The sequence below is a fragment of the Elephas maximus genome, chromosome 1 (genome assembly GCF_024166365.1).
Source record: "Elephas maximus indicus isolate mEleMax1 chromosome 1, mEleMax1 primary haplotype, whole genome shotgun sequence".
In the NCBI taxonomy this organism is placed as follows: Eukaryota; Metazoa; Chordata; class Mammalia; order Proboscidea; family Elephantidae; genus Elephas; species Elephas maximus.
In genome coordinates this window covers 103,215,918-103,239,580 of record NC_064819.1, presented here as the reverse complement: position 1 = coordinate 103,239,580, position 23,663 = coordinate 103,215,918, and the positions used below count along the sequence as shown (strand labels likewise).

At 47.3% G+C, this 23,663-nt stretch overlaps 1 protein-coding gene across 6 annotated transcripts in view; it reads left to right on the top strand.

Moving 5' to 3' along the window:
* Window positions 1–22,671, top strand: part of KIF6 (kinesin family member 6) — a 560,205-nt gene extending 537,534 nt beyond the window's left edge. For all 6 annotated transcript variants that reach the window (XM_049891330.1, XM_049891334.1, XM_049891323.1 and 3 more), the window contains 3 exons: window positions 6,250–6,339; window positions 7,969–8,075; window positions 19,887–22,671. In XM_049891330.1, the coding sequence (XP_049747287.1) occupies window positions 6,250–6,339; window positions 7,969–8,075; window positions 19,887–19,903 (214 nt within the window). In that variant the 3' untranslated portion in view covers window positions 19,904–22,671. The remainder of the gene's footprint in view (window positions 1–6,249; window positions 6,340–7,968; window positions 8,076–19,886) is intronic.
* Window positions 22,672–23,663: the final 992 nt, after the last annotated feature.

Below are 23,663 nucleotides of genomic sequence, written 5' to 3'. Positions count from 1 at the left end.
GTCCCCTGGCGTCATCTCCTACATCATGAGCAACTGATTACTAACAGAAGCAACAATTGACATTTATTATGTACTTCCTTTGATGCTAGGTGCTTTTCTTTCATTATTTAATCTACACAGTATCATTCTTATTTTGTGGATGAGGAAACTAAGACCTGACCAAGATGACTCAGCACGGCTAAGACTTGAACCCAATCTCCCTGACCGCCCAGCCTGGGTTCTTGCCCACTAGGCTGCAAGCTAGTAATGAATTGTCTAGCCTAGTGTTTTGTCTACTGTCTAGCCTATTGAGATGTTCTTGTTGTTACCTTTTTGTTTATTTATAAATTGTCTTCCGCTTAATATAAGCTCCATGAAGGTGGAGACTATTTCATTTTGTTCTCTTGCATTCCCCGTGATGCCTTGTGGAGTCTCACCTAGAACAGGTAGGTTGGGCTCAAAGACCTCACTATTAACAATTGGCCTCATGCATGCACAAGTTGGCTAAGCCTGAGGAATTAACACTGGCCCTTGGCCCAGGCCAACTGGCTTCCCTGGACTTAAAGAAGTTACTTTACATGTAGTTTTGTGGAGAAGGAGTCTTTGAACCATCAGACAAAGGAAATTTCACTGAAGCACAGGACTGTGTGTGGTAAGGGAACCCTCAGTGTTTAAATCTGAAATGAGAGGCTTCTAGAATCTTCCTCAGTCCAGGGGGCCGCATAATTTGGTAGCTCTCTTAACTCAGAGAGAGAGAAAGTAGAATGCTGACTCCAGACCAAGATTTCTCTTACTGAGCAACACTGCAGGGACCATTTGACTCCAGTCCGAATGTGTATGGGGAATTGGAAAACCGAATCTCTCAACCTCCCCTGAGTCCCGGCGCCATGCAGAGGCTGGGCCAAGCGCTGTGCCCTTACCCATCCGAGGCGCTCCTCCTCAGTTGTCTTCGCCCACTGCCCGTGAAGTCACTAAAGCTACACAGTACTTAGAGGTCATCCAGGAGGGTATTTCAGTAGAGAACCTGCCACCCCCTAGGAGGTACTTAGAAATGTGGGGGAGGGGTAAACACCAAATCATTTCCTGGTATAAGTGAGTCCCAAATATTGCATGGGACATACTTATGCTCAAAAAAAGATTCATTGTTTATCTGAAATTTGAATTTAATTGGGCTTATGTATTTTTGGTTGCTAAATCTAACAACCATGGTGTGCAGTTCTTTGGGGTGAGAGTGACTGTTGGGGCCAGAGAGGTGGCATTACTGGCATTTGTGGTTGGGGCCAGGGTCACTAGACTACCCCCAATGTGTGAGACAGCCCCATACAATAATGGATTGTTCTGCTCCAAATGCCAGTATAACTCCTGTTGAAAAAGCCTGAGTTCAAACTCCTCATTTTATAAATGAGTAAACTGAGGCCCAGAAAGGGAATGAAACTTTGTTTAGCTTCACATAGTTAATAAGGGGACAAGTTACAGCTTAAACCCAAATCTAAGTCTATGCTACCAAGTTTTTGTATGGTTTTCTTCCTTTCTCCCTACCTCTCTCTGCTCCCCAGCCTTGTCCTTCTCTCTGCTTTTCTCCTTCACTCCCTTCTTTTCCTATCCCTTTCTTCCACATTCTTGCTCTCCCTGCATTTATCCGTACCTCACATTCCCTGTCTCCGTTTTTTTTTTTTTTTGTCTTCCCCCCTATACAGTGGGGCCCTAGTGGTGCAGTGCCTAAGTGTTTGGCTGCTAACCAAAAGGTCATCAGTTCAAATCCACCAGTTGCTCCTTAGAAACCTTATGAGGCAGTTCTACTCTGTCCTGTAGGGTGGCTATGAGTTGGAATTGACACAATGACAATGGATTCTTTGGGTTTTCCCTATACAGTACTTCTTTCCCTTTCTCTCACACTTCCTACCAGCCAAAGCTGGCACTCATTATTGCTTGTCTATTTGTACATTCTGCTGCCAGTCATTCCCCCGAGACTCTCTGAGTGTCCACCATGGAACAGTCTAAGAACTAGCCACTGGCATGGCCTCCCAGGGTCTCCTTGGGAAATCAGTGGTCATAACTGAGCTCCTCCACTGGTATCCTCCTTGTCTGAGAATTAGAGCCTGCCCCAGCCTTGGGCATTCCTGGATACCCCTTAGGCATTCCAGTTGAAGATGATCCCTGAATCTTAAATGGCTTGCTCCCAAGATTAGACTTTCACAAAGGACCTATCAAATGAATTCCAGTCATAGCTCTTGCAAGCAATGTGCCCTTGGGCAAGGCAGTGCCCCCTTTGAGGTTCCCCATCCTCATCTGTACCAAGGCCTCTCTGACATGCTCATTCTTGAGCAGACCAAGGTTCCAGTGCCATTGAAGGGCTGCTCGAATGCGAAGGCCAGCTGGCTGCTGGGGCCTGATCTCTAGGATGCCACTCTCGATGGAATCTCTGTGGGCCGGAGGGCTGGCCCTCTGCTCCTTGGCTTCTGAAAGGAACCTGATTTCATCATTTCCCCAGGGATGCTCAGGTCCTCATGGCTGATTACACTAAATTCACAATGCTCTGATTGGTTACCCCGGGTCCCTGATTATTATTAATATTGGTTATTAATCCTTATTAAGAAACAGATCATTCATTCTGATGGCTGAGGTGTTCTCTCTCCAGGAAGAATGTCTTGTGAAAAATGAATTCAGGGTCACCAAAAATATCCCCTGAAGTCTCTTAAAACCAAACAGTAGTTTAGCTTAACTAGTAAAAAAAAATGTCTGCCTTGAGCATTGTGCTCTTTTAAGAACTATCTTTATGGAATCGAACTGACAACAGCAACCTGAAAGATTAAGTAGGAGACTTGGGAGGCAGTGAATTTATGTTAATGGGGAACAACTCAGAAAAGGAGTGTGAGAATGGTTACACAACTCAAAGAATGTAATCCTTCTAAATCCCACTTTGAAATGTGGCGCCTGGGGTCTTAAATGCTAACAAGCGGCCATCTAAGATGCATCAATTGGCCTCAACCCACCTGGAGCAAAGGAGAAGGAAGAACACCAAGGTCACACGATAACTAAGAGCCTAAGAGACAGAAAGGGCCACATGAACTAGAGACTTACATCATCCTGAGACCAGAAGAACTAGATGGTGCCTGGCTACAACCGATGACTGCCCTGGCAGGGAGTATAACAGAGAACCCCTGAGGGAGCAGGAGATCAGTGGGATGCAGACCCCAAATTCTCACAAAAAGACCATACTTAATGGTCTGACTGAGACTAGAGGAATCCTGGCGGTCATGGTCCCCAAACCTTCTGTTGGCCCAGGACAGGAACCATTCCCGAAGACAACTCAGCAGACATGAAAGGGACTGGACAGTGGGTAGGAGAGAGATGCTGATGAAGAGTGAGCTAATTACATCAGGTGGACACTTGAGACTGTGTTGGCATCTCCTGTCTGGAGGGGGGATGGGAGGATAGAGAGAGTTCGAAGCTGGCAAAATCGTCACGAAAGGAGAGACTGGAAGGGCTGACTCATTAGGGGGAGAGCAAGTGGGAAAACGGAGTAAGGTGTATATAAACTTATATGTGACAGTCTGACTTGATTTGTAAACGTTCACTTGAAGCTCAATAAAAGTTAATAAAAAAAAAATGTAATCCATGTCACTGAATGGTACATGTAGAAACTGCTAAATTCATGTATGTTTTGCTGTGTATGTTCTCAACAACAAAATAAATGAAATTTTAAAAAATAAGTAAATAATGAATTCAGGGTCAAAAGAGGGCAGAGGTCATTCGTGGCATGCCCCTGAGGGTTTGAGAAGCTGAACTATGGCATCCAGGGACACTCTAGCAACCTAGGGACCAGAAGAGTCATTTCCTTTGGGAGCCCCAAAAACTTCACAATGGGCCATCCTCCTGCATAGGTGGGTTTAGGCAACAGGCTGGGCAGCTGGTCTCTGCTGAAGGTGCTAGATACCATTCAGCCATGGTGTGATCACACCACTCTATGGTCTTTTCCTCCTCTGTCTCCCCTAGGGCTGGGACTTGCTTATCTCTAATGCCTAGCACAGTGCCTGCCACACTGCAGAAGACGAGCTCAGTGAGCAGTTGATGAGCTGAATGAATGAGTCGAGGGTTTGTTCAGGGAACAGCATAGATGTGATAGCACACATGAGGGTCAGTCATTTCCATGAACAGCACTGATAGCTCTCTTCTGACCCAGTGAGTTGGGGAAAGGAACCCTTCTGCCCTGCCCACAGCCCATTTCTGCCCCTCTTCCACCCACTCCCAACTCTCAACAGTTTGGTGCCTGTGAATTATCCCTGAAATCCGAGAAAGCACTCTCCTGGGAAACCACTGAGCTCCACTGAGTTAACAAGCCATTTGTATGCGGGTGACTCTCTACAGCTTCCAACCCGACCTTGGCACCGGTATACTCAAATCACCTGCAAGATGGGCAGCCCTTTCTCCTTCGCTCTGGAGGCGTGAACCAGGAACCACTCAGCAGGAGCCCTGAGAATTAGCCACGGTTGTCCCAAGAAAAACATGCAGGGCCTGCCACCTTGCGGCCAACTCTGGTCCTACAGCAGCCCTCACCAGACACAGGCCCAGCAATCTTTAACCCTCCCAAGAGCACGGTGGCCGGTCTCTGTACTGATAGGAGATGGGCATTGGGGAGGGGGGAGAAGTCCCAGGTTCTGATTTCCTTCCTGTTTGTTTGTCCCAAAGTTCTGACCCTGTGGAGTCAGCCCCAGGGTAAGAGGTCCTACCACTTCTTAAGGGTATGAGAGGGCAGGAGGCTGGAGCCTTGGAAGGGTCTGCACTCATGGGCGGGACAAGCAGTACCTGTGGAGGACCTTAGACTACGCCAAGCCAGCTTGGCAAAGCCAGTTCACCTGTCTCCAGCCCTAGCCCACCTCTCAGCCTGAAGGCCCCCATCTCCATAAGGAGGGTTCTGTGACTTTTTAGGCCTCTTCCAGATCCAACGTTGTCTCCATGCAGGGTCATCCCAAAGCAAGGGAGAAATCCCATCACTGAGTCCGTAACTTGGTGTAGGGACCCTTGCCATCGGAGATATGTGGACTATACTGGATCCTGGGCCAGCTTTGTCCTTTGACCTCTTCACCTCCAGAATGGCTCTGCTGGGTTCCACTGTCTACAACCAGGAAACCAAAGCAAGATGGATGCATCAGGCAGCCTAATTCAATGATTAAGTTGCACCTGTATGAGTTGTTGGGTCTGCCTTCTCACTCAGGGAGCCAGAGCTGGTCATCAGTGCCACCTGGGGGCAGCTAGTATGGTCAGGGTTCAGCCTTGTGGTCTCCAGTGTCTGTTTCCTCATAAAAGGCCACAGAGTCAAGAGACAGAAAGGGCCACATGAACCAGAGACCTACATTATCCTGAGACCAGAAGAACTAGTTGGTGCCCGGCCACAATCAATGTCTGCCCTGTCAGGGAGCACAACAGACAACTCCTGAGGGAGCAGGAGACCAATGGGATACAGACCCCAAATTCTCATAAAAAGACCATACTTAATGGTATGACTGCAACTAGAGGAATCCCGGAGGCAATGCTCCCCAGACCTTCTGATGGCACAGGACAGGAACCATCCCCGAAGAAAACCCATCAGGCATGAAAAGGACTGGTCAGCGGGGGGGAGAGAGATGCTGATGAAGAGTGAGCTAATTAAATCAGGTGGACACTGGAGAGTGTGCTGGCAACTCTTGACTGGAGGGGGGATGGGAAGATAGAGAAAGAGGGAAGACGGCAAAATTGGCACGAAACGAGAGACTGAAAGGGCTGACTCAATAGGGGGAGAGCAAGTGGGAGAAGGGAGTAAGATGTATGTAAACTTACACGTGACAGACTGATTGGAATGGTAAATGTTCACTTGAAGCTTAATAAAAATTAATTAAAAAAAAAAAAAAGGCCACAGAGTCAAGCATCATGGCTGAGAGCACAGGCTCTGAAGCCTCACAGACTTGGAGCTCAGTCTACTCTGCCACATACCAGCTGGGTGACTTTCAGAATTTCCTTAATCTAAGCCTCAGCTTTCTCATCTATACCATGGGGATAATAACACACCCTCTTAGGCTGTTGAGAGACTGAATGGCTTGGTGTTTTCAGAGCACTCACAGGGCCTAGTGTGTTCTTCTGCTTCCACAGCCAACATATGCAATGCTTCAAAAGTGAAAATTAATGTGTAAACCATTGAAGACAAAGGATTCTTAGCTTTAAACACAACTCCTGAGTTTTGCTTCTGGAAGCCTCCTCCCTTACCTTTCGCTTTTGCCGGTTTGCTTTTTGCAGTGATGTGAATGCCAGGAAAATCCTGCCTTCGCCACCTTACCCTGCACCATTCAACCAGAAGAGCAGCACCAGAGCCTCCCTGGAAGACAGGTCTGTGGCTCCTCTCCTCCCCGGCCCCCGGAACAGGTCCCTGCAAGTGTGGAATGGGCCTAAATCACCAGTCCGGTCCCCCACAACCTGAGGAACCTCTTGTCCAATGGCCACACAGATGGAGTGGCAGAGCTGGCCTCCACCTTGATCCCCTGGGGATCCCCTGGACTCTCTCAGATGTCTGACTCCCAAAACAGGGGAATTTTCTCCCAGGCTCACTGGAGCCCTGTGTGGGCAGTGTTGCTGTACAGCTCCTTGTGAATGGATGTGCCTGGTGCTGTACAGGGAAAGAACTGCCCCAGAGGCAGTCCCTCATAGTCTACTAGCCCCACCACAGAATATCCAGGTGGGTTATGGGGCATGGAGTTGGCAGCCTGGCCAAAAGGCTTCTGAGCCATGCTACTTGGCATGCCTGGACCTTGGCGTGGCCCCTGCCCTCTGATGAGAATCTCTGCCTGCCCCCTCTCACCCAGCAGACCCCACTTTGCTCAAGGAGGAATGCCAGCACTAGCCCCTTCCTAGCCCACCAGGCAGCATGAATGACCCAAGGCAGCCCCCTCTCCTCTGCTTTAGTACTTCTCATTGTGTTGCAGCCAGAATGCCCAGAAACTAGAAATTACTGTGACAGTGAAAGCCCTTTGTTACATACAATCCCCACTGCCTTCTAAGGAAGTGAGTTCCATCACCTGTTGTGTTGAGTGATGGGTGCGATACCAGGAATGTGCCCTGCAAGGAACTTTTTCTAAAGTAGGTGGAGTTAGACAGAGAAAGAGGAGGGAGAAGGGCACAAACATCCCTCTCTTTTAAAGGGATTCCCTTAAAAGTGTTCCACCCAGCACTTCTGCTTACAAATCTCATTGGCCAGAACCTGGTCACCCGGCCACACATAGCCACGAAGGAGGCTGGGAAATATAGTTTTTTAGCTGTGTGGCAACTTGCCCTGCTAAATTTGATGGTTCTGTTTTTAAGGAGAGAGGGGAGAATAGTCATCTCTCTCTCAAGGGCAAAGCCAGGGTGGGGGATGGCAATGCACTGGGAAGATTTCCTAAAGGATGTGATATCTAAGCTGGGTGCTGCAGGAGACAGGCCTCAGGTAAAATGGGCTTGGGTTGGGAAAGCTGGGAACGTGGAGGGCAGTTGGAATGGTGGTGAGAGGACAGAAAAGGCAGTGAGAGAAAGTACCTTCAGCCTGTGAAAGTCTGGGGGAGAGGAGTCCAGGGAGAGGAAACAGCAAAAGCAAAGACCCTGAAGCCAGAAAGGGTTTGGTGTATCAGAGTAAGAAGGTCAGGGTGGCCATAGTGTGTGAATACTTCGGGGGGAGGCATGTGACAAGGTCAAGGGTTAGTTCATACAGGGCCTGGGAGGTCATGGGACATAGTTTGAATTTCACAGCAAAAGAAACAAGAAGCCACTACAGGGTTTTAAGCTACCAAGTGATGTGACCCGATTTGCATTGTAAGACGATCCTTTTGGCTGCAGTGCACAGGGTGAGAGAATGAGGAGGCACACTGCCCAGTCGCACTGCTTCCTGGGTGCAATCAAGTTATCAAAGACAGGAAAGCACTCCAGAGAGGTAAGCGTTGAGTCCAAACGTAAAGTGTACTAAATGCGGCATGTGCTTGCCCTCAGCATCTCCGAGAGGCCGACGTCGTCCATCCCTCTCACTGGGGACAGCCAGACGGATTCTGACATCTTGGCATTCATTAAGGCCAGGCAGAACATTCTACAGAAGAAATGTAAGTCACCTCCCTTGGTAGCCCCTCCAGAGCCGTATGTCATCCTGCTCTGCTCACCAACACTTGGGGGAGGCAAGGGAGAAGCTGGGGCAAGTGAGATGGATGGAACTAAAGCTTCCTGCATGTTCCCAAAGCCACAGGCCTGACCTTCCAGTCCCTTCACCAGTGCCTGGTTTCTGCCTCCTCCTGGAAATCCCAGAGGGGCAGCATCAGAGATGCCATGACAGGGCCAAGAGGTGGCTGTCCCAGTGTTCCTACCCTACCTGGCAAAGCTTTCTCTCCCTCTTCCAGATTCTTTTGTTCTCCTGTTTGTTCTCTGACCTTAAAGGCAGCGTTCCCCTTTGCCCAGTCCTCTCCGGACAGGAAGGGGCTGCATGATGGTTGGTAACTTGTTGAATTTCTGGCTAGAAATCTCACCCTTGTGTCTGAATGTAGTTCTGCCAATGAGCTATGGGTGTAAACACTACTTGAACCCTCAGGCCTGAGGACATTTTAAGTGAGAGAGGAAATGTATATGGATGTCAAAAAGGAAGAAAAGGAGAGGGCCCTTGCAGCCTTCCTCACAGACCTTCCTACCTCTTCCCCTTTGCAACTGCCCATCTGCTGGATAGGCTTTTTCTTCTCCTGCCTTCTGTGCCCCCAGAGACCAAGCCCTTACTCCAGCCCTGCCTTCGGTTTTAGCCTCTTCCCAATAATCCAAAGGCTACTAGACAGGTTTAGCATTGCTTTCACAAGACAAAAGTGTACCCTTGATGATATGTGTCATGGATTGAATTGTGTCCCCCAAAATATCTGTCAACTTGGCTAGGTCCTGATTCCCAGTATTGTATGATTGTCTACCATTTTATCATCTGATGTGATTTCCCTATGTGTTGTAAATCCCATCACGATGATGTAATGAGATGGATTAGTGGCAGTTATATTGATGAGATCTACAAGATTAGATAGTGTCTTAAGCCAATTTCTTTTGAGATATGAAAGAAAAAGTGAGCAGGTAACCTAGGGACCTCATACCACCAAGAAAGCAGTGCCAGGAGCAGAGCACATCTTTTGGACTTGAGATTCCTGCACTGAGATGCTCCCAGACCAAGGGAAGACTGATGACAAGGACCTTCTTCCAAGCTGACAGAGAGAGAAAGTCTTCCCCTGGAGCCAGTACCCTGAATTTGGATTACAGCCTACTGGACTGTGAGAGAATAAACTTCTCTTTGTTAAAGCTGTCCCCTTGTGGTATTTCTGTTATAGCAGCACTAGATGACCAAGACAGTATGCAATGGCAGACTTGGATCATCTGATGACTGGCAACCCCTGCCCTGAGGGGCCTGCCCTCAGTTTCACAACTAACTTTCTGCAAGTGAGATAGCTGGGGGTTTGCACAAGGATGGAGCACCCCAACTAAATGATGGCCTTTAACATGTCATCCTAGCCAATAGCAAGCAGACTCTTTCACCAGGATGCCAGCCTGCTAACTGTTCTCTCCTTGCCACAGGATCAGCAACATCAAACCAGCGTCAGGTCTTTTCTGAGGGCTGAGACACCTCAGCTCTGCCATCAACTTGCTGTGACGCCTTGACCTCAAATTTGCCTTCTTTCCTCCTCAGTTTCCCCAGCTGGAAAAAAAGGAAAGTGTCTTAGTTATCTAGTGCTGCTATAACAGAAATACCACAAGTGGATGATTTGGCAAACAGAAATATTTACTCTCACAGTTTAGGAGGCTAGAAGTCCAAAATCAGGGTGCCAGCTCTAGGTGAAGGCCTTTTTCTCTCTGTCAGCTCTGGAGGAAGGTCTTTTTCATCAATCTTCCCCTGGTCTAGGAGCTTCTCAGCGCAGAGACCCTGGGTTCAAAGGACAAGCTCTGCTCCTGGCTCTTGTCTCTTGGTGGTATGAGGCCCTCCATCTCTCTGCTCACTTCTCTCTTTTATATCTCAAAAGAGATTAACTTTAGACACAACCTAGTTCTATAGATTTTGTCCTGCCTCATTAACATAGCTGCTTCTAATCCTGCCCCATTAACATCACAGAGGTTAGGACTTATAACACATGGTATAATCACATCAGATTACAAAATGGAGGACATCCACACAATACTGGGTATCATGGCCTAGCCAAGTTAACATGCATTTTGGGGAGACACAATTCAATCCACAACAGAAAGAAAGAGAAAATTGGATTCAATGATCTCAAAGGCCCCATCTATCCCCGAAATACTAATGATGTGTATCGGGCACTGAGCAGTAGTGAGCAGCCAGTCAGTGAACAAACACTGTATCAGGTATCTTCTCTGTGCCAGGCACTGCACCCAGTTCTAGGACTACAGCAGTGAGAAGACAGAGTCAAGCCCTCAAGAAACCGGCATTCTGGGTGGAGGGGGAGACAAATAAAGAACAAGTCAACCAATAAATGAGACTATCTGAGGTGCTAACAAGTGCTGTGTTGCAGCTAACGTACATAGTGTTATAGGCAGCAATTGGGAAGGCTGATTTTGGCTGGGGTGGATGAGGATGGCCTCTCTGGAGAAAAGAACTTCAAACTGATAGCTGAGTAGGGAGGGCGGAGCAGCCATGTGAAGTCCTGGGAGCAAGTTTTCTCAGCAGAAAGTAAAGAGCCCTGAATGGGAAGGGGCTCTGCTTGGTTACAGGGTGGGAAGGAGGCCATCGTGACTTGAGTGCAGTGATCCAGGAAGCAGGGCCAGATTACATGGGCCTTAGAGGCCAGGGCAAGGAGTTTGGATTTTATTCCAGGTATAGTGGGAACCACCCAACTGACACTTTATAAAGCTCACTCTGGCTGTCATATGTAGTGTAGTCATAGGGCACCAAGAAAAGACCGTTCCTCAGGCTACTGTGAAGGTCCAGGCAAGGGATAAGAGTGGCCTGGACTTGCCAATGGGTTGGATGTGAGGCAGGAGAGAAAGCATGGCTCCTGGGCTTTTGATCTGAGCAGCTAAGGGCATGGTGGTGCCACTCACATGGCGGAGGCTATCCTTTGGCTGGGGTGCTCCATCCTTGCGCAAACCTCCAACTATCTCACTTGCAGACAATTGGTCATGAAGGTGATTATAAGCCCCTCGGAGCATTGGTGGTCAGTCAATATATGATCTCACTGAACCAAGAAAGACAGGGAGGAGGGGGTTTCAGAGAGAAGGAGCTGGAGTTGTCAAGAGTTCTGGGTGGCCCATGTGAAACTTGAGTTGCATTTGCCATCCAAGCAGAGGTATTGAGTAGGCAGATGAACATATGATTCTGGAGTCCAGAGGAGAGGTCTGGGCTAGAAAAATAAATGTGGGAGTCACCATGTGTGGGTAATGTTTAAAGCTATGGCACTGGGTAAAGTCTCCTTCAAACAGTATAGAGTTATTTGGATTGCTGAGAACAGATCCCTGGGGCACTCTGACACTTAGAAGCAGAGAAGGAAGATCCAGTCAAAGAAGCTGAGACAGGCTCAGGCAGAGAAGGGAGAGCAGGCAAGTGAGTGTGGTCTCAGGCAGGTCTGTAGAAGAACAGATCCAAAGAGAGAGTGGTCAGCTCTGTCCAGTGCTGCTGAGAGTTTGAGTAAGCAAGGATAGAACATGGACCACTGGCCACTTTGCACATCACAGAGGTCCTAGACAAGTGCCATTTCAGGCCGTAGTCAGGGGATAGAAGCCCCTGTTGGAGTGGTTGAGGAAATAATGGGAGAGGAAGAAGCAGAGACAGTGAGTAGGGACAACACTCCTCTGAGGGAGCTTAGTTGTGAAAAGGAGCAGAGAAATGGGGTTGGAGCTAAAGGGAAACAGGGGGCCAAGGGGAAGGTTTTTGTTTGTTTTAAATGGGTGCTATTAAGACACGTTTATATACTGAAGGGACAGGTCCAGTAGAAAGAAGGAAATTGATGATGTGGGAGACAGGATCAGACTGCAGGAGAAAATTCCTTGGAAAAAGTGAGAGGTGATGGTTTCTACGACATAAGAGGATAGGTTGCCCTTAGAAGCTGGGTGACTCCTTCCCCATGACACATTCATAGAAATAAGCCTTCCTTCCTCCCCTCAAGAAGCCTGCAAGTAAGTTGTATTTTAATGTTATGTTTACTCAGCTTTTGTATACATCATAGAGATGTTATAGTCCAGCCTTTTCAGAACAGAAGAGATATGAACCCAAAGTCTGTGTCACGACCGTATCTTCCTGCTAACACTGTCCCCAGACAGCGCAGACAGCTGGGCTGAAGGGTGGGGCATGGTTATTAAAATGTGTATGGCATGTTGCCATTTATACACATTTTTTTCATTTGTATTATTTCATCTTATGCTCTCAACACACCTATAAGGTAGACAGAGCCAAGATTATGAATCCCTTTAACAGGTGAGGAAACTGAGGCACACAGGAAGTTGAATAACTTGCCCCAAAGTCACATAGCTAATAAATGGCAGAGCCAAGATAACCCAGATCTTCTGCATTCTCTCCACTGGGCCACACTGTCTTGAAGAGCTACAACTGCCAAGAAGGTTCAGTAGGCAGTCCAGTGTTTGCCTTTTGGCCTGGGGAAAAGAGACCAGCAGCCTTAAACGCTAGCAAGCAGCCATCTAAGATGCATCAATTGGTCTCAACCCACCTGGAGCAAAGGAGAAGAACACCAAAGGCATACGGTAAAGATGAGCCCAAGAAACAGAAAGCCCCATAAACCAGAGACTACATCAGCCTAAGACCGGAAGAACCAGGTGGTGCCCGGTTACCACCAATGACTGCCCTCACAGGGAACATAGCAGAGAATCCCTGATGGAGCAGAACAGTGGGATGCAGATCTCAAATTCTCGTAAAAAGACCAGACTTAATGGTCTGACTGAGACCAGAGGAACCCTGGAGATCATGGTCCTCAGACTCTTTGTTAGCCCAAGACTGGAACCATTCCCAAAGCCATTTCTTCAGACAGGGATTGGATTGGACTATAAGATAATGATACTGGTGAAGAGTGAGCTTCTTGGCTCAAGTAGACGCATGAGACTATGTGGGCAACTCCTGCCTGGAGGCAAGATGAGAAGGAAGAGGGGGACAGAAGCTGGTTGAATGGTCACGGGGAATACAGGGTGGCAAGGAGAAGTGTGCTGTCTCATTAGGGGGAGAGCAACTAGGAGTACATAGCAAGGTGTATATTAACTTTTTGTATGAGAGACTGACTTGATTTGTAAACTTTCACTTAAAGCACAATAAATTAATTTTTTTCTTTTTTAAAAAAAAGGGACCAGCAGCAAAAGAAGGAGAGTGACCATGACCCCCACCCTCTTACAGTAGGGAGCTTTGGTCTGCAAACAAACAGCAGCCTGAAAGTAATTCATCAAACGAAAGTTCAAGAGTTCGATTTTATGCCTGAAGAAAGAAAAATGATCCTGGTTTCTTAGTGACCATGGGCCACAAAGGAAGCTAAAGACATAGTGGCAGGGGACCCTCTCCCACAGGTCAGGGAGCAGGGCCAGTGGACCCAGTCTGTCCGCACGCAGCAGATGGCACAGCCCCACCAGGCAACACTTTGTACGCAGCCCACTTATCAGGCCTCCTTGTCAGGCAAACACACAGGCTGGGGCCCAGCTACCTTCCCAACCAAAGCAAACAGTCCCTCTCCCCTGCCCTGGGCTCCCTTTGCTCCTAATTTAGCGGTGCTGTCGTGGGTTTCTTCAGGAGTGCTCATTAGCGTGGATTTGTGACTATCAGCCTGGGAGCAAGAGCCCAAAGAGGGTGATTTAACAGAAGCCTCGCCCGGCTTTTAGACTTCACCAAGGGCTGGGACGAATCTACTTGATTTAGGATTTGTGAAAAAGCCTTCGAATGTTTAAATCCCTGCCAGGGGCACATGTGGACAGGTATATATCCCCCTTAAGGGGCGTTAGTCATTCATGGTGTCAAATTTGCCGCTTCCAACAGCCAAGGACGTTTTTTAAATCTGATAAAATGAGGTTAACCCCTTTCTCCGGTGTTTTTGTTGTTGTTGTTTTGTTTTTTGATCTTCCTTAGTCCCTGACTTTGAAAGCATTTCCATCTGGAAAGGAGCCTTAAGGTGACCCTTGTGACCATCTTCTTTAGTTGGTACCAATAAAAAATGCTTCGAAGCCTCCACCCTCCCCAGCCCTACCATCTTCATTCCTAGAAACCCTTCAGCTCTCGCCTTTGTTTAGGAACCTTCCAGCGGAATGGAAAGAGCACCCAACAGGGAGGGAAGAGACATAAATTCAAAAGCCATCTCTGCCGCCTCCTCAGCCCCGGGCAAGCCACCTCCCTCTCAGAGTCGGTCAAGTGCAGATCCCACCCCTTGCCCTGGGCTGTAAGACTCCCAAGTACCTGTAAACTGCCAACACCAGTGTGTCATCAGCAGGGAAGCTGGCCTCCTTGGTGAGAAGTGGTCCAACCCCATGAGATGTGACTTTTTGTAAGGAGTATCTGCAGCAGTGCCCTCCCTGATGGGAGCCTACAGTAACCAAAATCCCAACACAGACTAGCGGCTCCATCACTTAAATGGGACTCATATAGAAAAGAATGCTCCAAAAATGGGGCCTTTGACTTTTGTGTTGAAGTCTGTGCACGTGAGGAACTGTATCTTGGAACTGCGTGCTCTGAGCCTTGTTCTGCAGCATTTCTTCCCAGGCCCCTCCCCTAGTCATCACCGAATGCAAGTGTCTGGGGGATTAGTGACAATACTACTGTGGGAGCTGGCTCAGACTCCAGGCTCCTTCCCACAGGCGGCATGCACTACCCCTGGCCCAGGCTGCTTGTAAATGGTGCAGAGAAAACAACAGACCCGTGACTTGATCAGCAGCCACACACCTGGTGGTCCCAAGGACCTCCTTTCACCAGTCTGTAGGTTGGTGTCTTAGTCATCTAGTGCTGCTGTAACAGAAATACCACAAGGGATGACTTTAACAAAGAGAAGTTTATTCTCTCACAGTCCATTAGGCTAGAAGTCCAGATTCAGGCACCAGCTCCAGGGTAAGGCTTTCTTTCTTGGTCAGCTCTGGAGGGAGGTGCTTATCATCAGTCTTCCCTTGGTCTGGGAGCATCTCAGCGCAGGAACCTCAGGTCCAAAGGACTCGTTCTGCTCCCAGCGCTGCTTTCTTGGTGGTGTGAAGTTCCCAACTCTCTACTTGCTTCCCTTTCCTTTTCTCTCTTGAGAGACAAAAGGTGGTACAGGCGACACCCCAGGGAAACGCCCTCTACATTGGATCAGGAACGTGGCCTGAGCAAGGGTGTTACATCCCATCCTGATCCTTTTTAACCACAGGCAGAGATTATGATTTATAATACATAGGAAAATCACACAGTGGAGAACAACCACACATGGCCTAATCAAGTTAATAAACACATTTTGGTGGGGGGACATAATTGAATCCATGACATTCCACCCCCTGGCCCCTAAAAAAATCACATCCTTGTAACATGTAAAACATATTCACCCCATCATATCATAGCAAAAGTCTTAACTCCAAGTCCAAAATCCAAAATTTCCTCTCCATCCGTGAATTCTAGAATACAAGTTATCTACTTCCAAAGGTACAATGGTGGAACAGGCCAAACCAGTGCATTTCATCCCTAGCTGTGCAGCAGAATCCACTGGGCCCCGCCCCGGAGGTTTAAGTGCTCTGGGGTGTGGCTTGGGCATCAGGATTTTTTTTTGTTTTAATTGTGCTTTAAGTGAAAGTTTACAAATCAAGTCAGTCTCTCATACAAAAATTTTTATACACCTTGCTATGTACTCCTGGAAACCCTGGTGGTGTAGTGGTTAAGTGCTACAGCTGCTAACCAAAAGGTCGGCAATTCAAATCCACCAGGCGCTCCTTGGAAACTGTGGGGCAGTTCTACTCTGTCCTGTGGGGTTGCTATGGGTCGGAATCGACTCGATGGCAAAGGGTTTGGTTTTTTTGGTTTTATATACTCCTAGTTGCTTTCCCCCTAATGAGACAGCACACTCCTTCCCTCCACTCTCTATTTTTGTGTCCATTCGGTCATCTTCTGACCCCCTGCCTTCTCATCTCCCCTCCAGACAGGAGCTGCCCACATAGTCTCATGTGCCAACTCGATCCAAGAAGCTCACTACTCATTGGTATCATTCTCTATCCCATAGTCTAGTCCAATCCCTGTCTGAATAGTAGGTTTTGGGAATGGTTCCTCTCTTGGGCTAACAAAAGGTCTGGGGACCATGACCTACAGGTCCTTCTAGTCTCAGACAGACCACTAAGCCTGGTCTTTTTATGAGAATTTGAGGTCTGCATCCCACTGCTTTCCTGCTCCATCAGGGGTTCTCTGTCAGGGCAGTCATCAGTTGTAGCTGGGCACCATCTAGTTCTTCTGGTCTCAGGCTGATGCAGTCTCTGGTTTATGTGGCCCTTTCTGTCTCTTGGGCTCATAATTACTTTGTGTCTTTGGTGTTCTTCATTCTCCTTTGCTCCAGGTGGGTTGAGACCAATTGATGTATCTTAGATGGCCACTTGCTGGCGCTTAAGACCCCAGATGCCATTCTCCTAAGTGGGATGCATAATGTTTTCTTAATAGATTTTATTATGCCAATTGACTTAGATGTGTCCTGAAACCATGGTCCCCAAGCCTCTGCCTCTGCTACACTGGCCTTCAAAGTGTTCAGTTTATTCAGGAAACTTCTTTGCTTTTGGTTTAGTCCAGTTGTGCTGACCTCCCCTGTATTGTGTGTTGTCTTTCCCTTCACCTAAAATAGTTCTTGTCTACTATCTAATTAGTGAATACCCCTCTCCCTTCCCCCCGCCACTCTCGTAAACATCAAAGAATTTTTTTTTCTCTGTTTAAACTTTCTCAAGTTCTTAAAATAGTGGTCTCATACAATATTTGTCCTTTTGCAACTAACTGATTTCACTCAGCATAATGCCTTCCAGATTCCTCCATGTTATGAAATGTTTCATAGATTCATCATTGTTCTCTATTGATGCATAGTATTCCACTGTGTGAATATACCCTAATTTATTTATTCATTCATCCATTGATGGGCACTTTGGTTGCTTCCATCTTTTTGCTATTGTAAACAGTGCTGCATTGAACATGGGTGTGCATATATCTGTTCGTGTAAAGGTTCTATTTCTCTAGGATATATTCCAAGGAGTGGGATTGCTGGGTCATATGGTAGTTCTATTTCTAGCTTTTTAAGGCAGCACTAAATCGATTTCCAAAGTGGTTGCATTGTACCATTTTACATTCCCACCAGCAGTGTATAAGTGTTCCAGTCTCTCCACAACCTCGCCAACATTTATTGTTTTGTGTTCTTTGGATTAATGCCAGCCTTGTTGGAGTGAGATGGAATCTCATTATAGTTTTGATCTGCATGGCTCTAATGACTAATGATCGTGAGCATTTCCTCATGTATCTGTTAGCTACCTGAAAGTCTTCCTTAGTGAAGTGCCTGTTTGTATCCTTTGCCCATTTTTTAATAAGGGTATTTGTAGTTGAGTTTTTGCAGTATCATGTAGATTTTAGAGATCAGACACTGATCGGAAATGTCATATCTAAAAATTTTTTCCCAGTCTGTAGGTAGTCTTTTTACTCTTTTGGTGAAGCCTTTGGATGAGCACAGGTGTTTGATTTTTAGGAGCTCCCAGTTATCTAGTTTCTCTTCTGCATTGTTAGTAATGTTTTGTATATTGTTTATGCCATGTATTAGGGCTCCTAGCATTGTCCCTATTTTTTCTTCCATAAGCTTTATCATTTTAGATTTTATATTTAGGCCTTTGATCCATTTTGAGTTAGTTTTTGTGCGTGGTGTGAGGTATTGGTCTCATTTCATTTTTTTCCAGATGGATATCCAGTAAGGCCAGCACCATTTGTTAAAAAGACTGTCTTTTCCCCATTTAGCTGACTTTGGGCCTTTGTCAAATATCAGCTGCTCCTATGTGGATGGATTTATGTCTGGATTCTCAATTCTGTTCCATTGGTCTATGTGTCTGTTGTTGTACCAGTACCAGGCTGTTTTGACTACTGTGGTGGTACAATAGGTTCTAAAATCAGGTAGTGTGAGGCCTCCCACTTTGTTCTTCTTTTTCAGTAATTCCTTATTTATCCGGGGCCTCTTTCCCTCCCATATGAAGTTGCTGATTTGTTTCTCCATCTCATTAAAAAATGTCGTTGGAATTTGGATCGGAATTGCATTGTATCTATAGATCGCTTTTGGTACAATAGACATTTTTACAATGTTAAGTCTTCCTATCCATGAGCAAGGTATGTTTTTCCACTTATGTACATCTCTTTTGGTTTCTTGTAGTAGTGTCCTGTAGTTTTCTTTGTATAGGTCTTTTATGTCTCTGGTAAGATTTATTCCAAAGTATTTTATCTTCTTGGGGGCTACTCTAAATGGTATTGATTTGGTGATTTCCTCTTCGATGTTCTTTTTGTTGGTGTAGAGGAATCCAACTGATTTTTGTATGTTTATCTTATATCCTAATACTCTGCTGAATTTTTCTATTAGTTTCAGTAGTTTTCTTGAGCATTCTTTAGGGTTTTTTGTGTATAAGGTCATGTCCTCTGGAAATAGAGATACTTTTAGATCTTCGTTACCAACCTGGAGGGCATCAGGATTTCTAAAGTCTCCCCAGGGGGTTCCAACTGGTCCAGAGTGACTGGAACACATCACCTTCATAAGCTCCGCTGTGCTTTGTGTCCTTCCTTCCTGTCTGGGATGCAGTTAGGACATGCCAGAATGTCTGATAAATAAGGGCCATCTCTTTAATTAAACAGCCTGGCCAGCCTGGGGTCGTGCGTACAGTCCGCAGGTCCTGTCTAAAGGTCTTGTCTGAAGGACCAAAGTCTCATAGCCTTGAATTGTTTAAGACCTCTTCCTCCTTGCTACCTCAAATTTCTCACTGAGAATTGCCAATTCCTCCTCAGCAGTGTCAGTCTAGACCAGGCCCACGCTCTCCCCCCACTGCCAGGTCCTGTGGCCACACTCAGATGGCTGCAGTGGCCTCCTCACCAGTTCCCTGACCATCCTCACCCTTCAATGTCTCTGACTGCTGTAATTAATTTTAAATATTGTGCTCATTACTCTACCCAAGAAGCTTCAGAAATTCCCTTTTGCTTTTATTATACAGGCCAAACTTCAAGCAAACTATCTTGCATGTCATTCATACCAATTCTCTCTCACACTTTAATGTGTACACAGGTCATCCAGGGTTTTATGAAAATGCAGATTCTGATCCAGAAGTCTGGAGTGGGGCCCAGGACTCTGCATTTCTTAACAAGCTCCCAAGGGATACCAATGCTGTTGGTCCATGCACTGCACTTTGAGAAGCAAGGAGCTATGCTACCTTCCCTATTCCAAGTATTCATCCATTCCAGCTAGTTGGAAATAAGGAGTGTGAGGTCCAGAGAGCTGACATGATTTGCCCAAAATCACATCACAAGTCAGGAGAAGTTCTAGTTAGAACTTAGGGGCCCTGGTTTTTAATTCAGAGAATCCTTTTCCATGCCCAGCCATGGCAGGTGACAGAGTGGGGGCCGTGTGGTCAGGAGGAGCCATCCTGGAATAGAATTAATATCTGGGGCAAAAGCCAGGAGAGAGTCCCTCAGAGGGCTAAGTAGGAGTGTCAGTGAAAACCGTGGGGCTTGAAAAACAGCCTTGGTCCAGCCTCAGGGAAACGAAAGTTTTGCAAAGAGCAAAGAAGGTATTTTCTTTCTGAGCCTGGGGAGCAAATGCCCAGGAGGTAGGGCCCTGAGAGAGGCACTACCTGAGACCCAGTGGAGGGTGGTCCGTGGCCTTGTCCCCCAGCCCTTGAATTCTTTGAGAAGGCAGTGCCCCTGTGCACAGCCTGAGTAGACTATCCTTGTCTCCTTTCAGGTCTGGGAAACAAATGAATCTCCACTGAGAGTCCAGCCATGCATTGTGGCAGCCAGAACAGAGTACAGATGAAGGCTCTTCGCTTGCTTGTCCTGCTTCAGAAGAGAAACCTGGGCACCTGGGAGCAACTAGTGACTTCTGTTCGGATGGGGAAGGGGGCTGTGTTCTTTAAGCATGGTGTCCTGGAGGCCATCAGTGAGTGGACCAGGGCTGATGGTGACATTCTTGCTGTGGTTGCTGGAGCCGCTGGCAGGGCTGGGCGATACCAGGGTGCTAGAGATAAGAAAAGGGGTTCGGCTCACCATTGTCCTCAACTAAGTGAAAAAAAAATGGGTGCAGTGTGAAATGGTTACATCATAACGTAGTGGTAGGGGGCATTCACACTGCTGGAATGGGGGGGCGGGTAATAATCGGTTATCTTTAGCTATTTACCAGCCCTTTTCTACACCCCACCCCCTGGTTTAGAAGCCCAGGAATGGCTAAGGCAGGCCAGGCAGGAAGTCCAAGCCAAAGACAAGAAAGTGAAATCTTGGTGGAGCATCTTGATGGCTAGTCACAATCTCCCAGACCAAACCCTCCACCATTACCCTCGTGGCCTGATGACCCATAGGCAGCTCTAAATCAGCCGAGTCTCCCGGGCGCTACCCACCCTGCAGGGCCAAGGAGCATCACTGCACCAGGGAAGAGTAGATGGCTCCTGTGGAGTGTCATCTCTAAACAAAGCTCAAGAGTGGGCAGCATGGGCTCCTAGTGTCTCATAACCTCCCCTCAGCCACTTGGGATTCTGTGGGATTTGGGCTGAAATTCCCAGCTCTCACAGAGAATACACAGCTATTTCAGCGGGCTGGCTTCGGGAGCCCTCTCAACACTCTGGGTGCAGATATATATCCAGTGGAGTGTGGGCTAACCCATGGGGAGGCCCTCAGAGAACTGCCACCCAGCTTGGGGTGAGGGGAGCAGCAGGGCTCCAGCCCATCTGCAGCCAGCTGGGGTGGGGAGCGCAGGGCAGGAGCAGGCTGGACCTGAAAACGAAGCTAACTGAATAAAAGTGCTTGTCCACGGCTTCTCTTATCTCTCTGCTCTACAAATACAGGACCTCGTGATTCTGGAGAGGGAGCAGAGAGATGATACAGCATAATCGGCTTACTCCGCGCCCCCCCACCCCCGCCCCGCTTTCAGGACTGGGTAAAAGGATCATGTGGAAGATAAAATCGTTACATTTCAGAGCTAGACAGGCCCATAGAGCTCCTCTACTCCACACCGCTGGTTTATATAATTAGAAAACTGGAGCAAAGGGGAGGACCTGGCTTGCTGTTAAACAGCTAGTGACAAATGTACCCTCCTTAGACAGGCTTTCCCTGACTGCTCCATCTAGAGTAAGCCCCTAGTTATTCTGTAGCCCTTTAAAACAGTTGTCATTGAGTCGATCCCGACTCATGGTGACCCCATGGGTGTCAGAAAAGAACTGTGCTCCACTGGGTTTTCAGTGGCTGATATTTCAAAAGCAGATCACCAGGCCTTTCTTCTGAGGCACCTGGGTGGACTGGAACCTCCAACCTCTTGGTTAGCAGCTGATCACATTAAATGTTTGCACCACCCGGGGAACCTGTGTCCCGTTACCCTGTTGCGTTTTCATCATCACTACCTAGCACATCTTCTTTCTTTACTTGCCTTTTGTTATGATCTATAACGCCCCCACACATAAGACTATAAGCTCCAAGGCAACCAGGACCTGTCTGTCTTGTTCATCACTGTGTCCCCAGCACAGAGTCCGGGCTCAATAAGTATTTCTTCAATTAATAAGTGGCAGAGCCAGGACCCAGACCTCTTGCTTCTTAGACTGGTGTTATTCCTACTACTTCACTCTGGCTCTGTGACTGTGGCCTATTTAGGCAGGTTCAGTCTGTCTGGTTTGCTCCTATAGCCCCAGCATCAGGACCTCCCAGTTCTATATGGCACATACTAAGTCCCCAGCAAAATCTAGAACTGGGGGAAGACCAAACAGAGCACTTGCAGCCTGATTCCGGAAGCCTCCCCAAGAGTCCATGGGGCACATGTATAAATACGCACGCACACATACATCAGCATCAGGGTTCCTGGAACACCTTAGTGCCCTGGGCTTTCTCATGCCGGTTAGAGTCTATTGACTTTAGACCTCCTGCAGAGAAGTTATCTCCTGGATCCAAAGGCCTTATTGACAGAGTTGTGTGATGTGGACCCAAGCAGGGTGTGAATCAGCCTCCTAGAGCAATACTAAGGGAGAAGAGGAAATGAAGAAGAGAGAAAAACAGACAGCTGGAGAATCTTGGGCCACTGGTGTTTGGCTAAGCAGGTCATATGCAAAGTGCCTGCAGCAACTGGCAAGGGAGCCTTCCGCTCCAAGCATCCTCTCCCAGTGGAAGCTGGGCCTTTAGTATGGACACTTGCTTGGCTACAGGGCATCTGCCCCAAAGTTCATTGACCTCTGCAAATGAGAGAAATGGGTGAAATGTTTTGAAAAGACTTTCCAGCAATCCACCTGGATTTAGTGTAGCCATAAAGGTACCTGAGTTCACACCAGGCCAAAATGTGGAATTTTCCAAAATGTTCTTTGGGAAGCAGCCTGGCCAGTGACTCCAGCCCAGTCATTACTGGAATTCAACTGGCTCTACCAGTCCCTTGACAGGAAGTATGAGGGAGGGGAGGGTGGAATGTGGCTTGCTCAGATCTTACAAAAAGGAATTTTTAGAAAGCAGATAAACTGCCAAAGATTGAATAACTAGTCTTAATTCTTCACCGCCGTGTACTTGGGTTGAATAAACCAATAAATAAATAAATAACCTGTTGCTGTCAAGTCAATTCCAACTCATAGCTACCCTATAGAACATAGTAGAACTGCCCCATAGGGTTGCCAAGGAGCAGCTGATGGATTTGAACTGCCAAACTTTTGGTTGGCAGCCTGAACTCTTAACCATTGTGCCACCAGGGCCCCCAAAATTCACATCCATCAGGAAACTCAGAATGTGATCTTATTGAAAATAGGGTCTTCGCAGACGTAATTCACTAAGATGAGGTCGTACTGAATTTGGATGGGACCTACATCCAGTATGACTGGTGTCCTTATAAAAAGAGAAGCGGACACGTAGACACACACAAAGGTAAGACAGCCATATGAAGACAAAGGCAGAAATTGGAGTGATGCAGCTATAAGTCAAAGGATGCCAAGGTTTGCTGGCAACCAACCATCAGAAGCCAGGAGGAGGAAATGAAGGGTTCTCTCCTAGAGCTTTCAGAGGGAATGTGGCCCTGTCAACACCTTTATTTCTTATTTCAAGTCTTCAGAACTCTGAGAGACTAAATTTCAATTTTTTAAGCCACTCATTTTGTGGTAACTTGTTACAACATCCATAGGAAACTCATACAGCCTGTAATAGAATTATACATCCAAAGACTTGCTATGGCCTCATGGGGACAGACTAGACTTCCTTACCCCTTAAATTTGGGATTGGCCCTGTGACTTGCTTTGGCCAATGGGATGTTAGCGGAGGCTTGAACCATGTTTGTGTAGCTGGGCCTGTCTCTTGTACTCCAGTGATCCGCCTTGAGAAGAACATAAACCCTGGGTAGCTGCTGCCCCTTCAGCCTACGTACCAGAATACACAGAGAGCAGACTTAAACCCAACCTGCAGACTGGAGCCAAGCCCACAGACTGGAAGCCCAGAACAGAGCTTTCCAGCCAATCCCAGCCCAGATCAGCTGAACCCTGGCTGATCCAAAGATCCACTGTCATGAGAATAA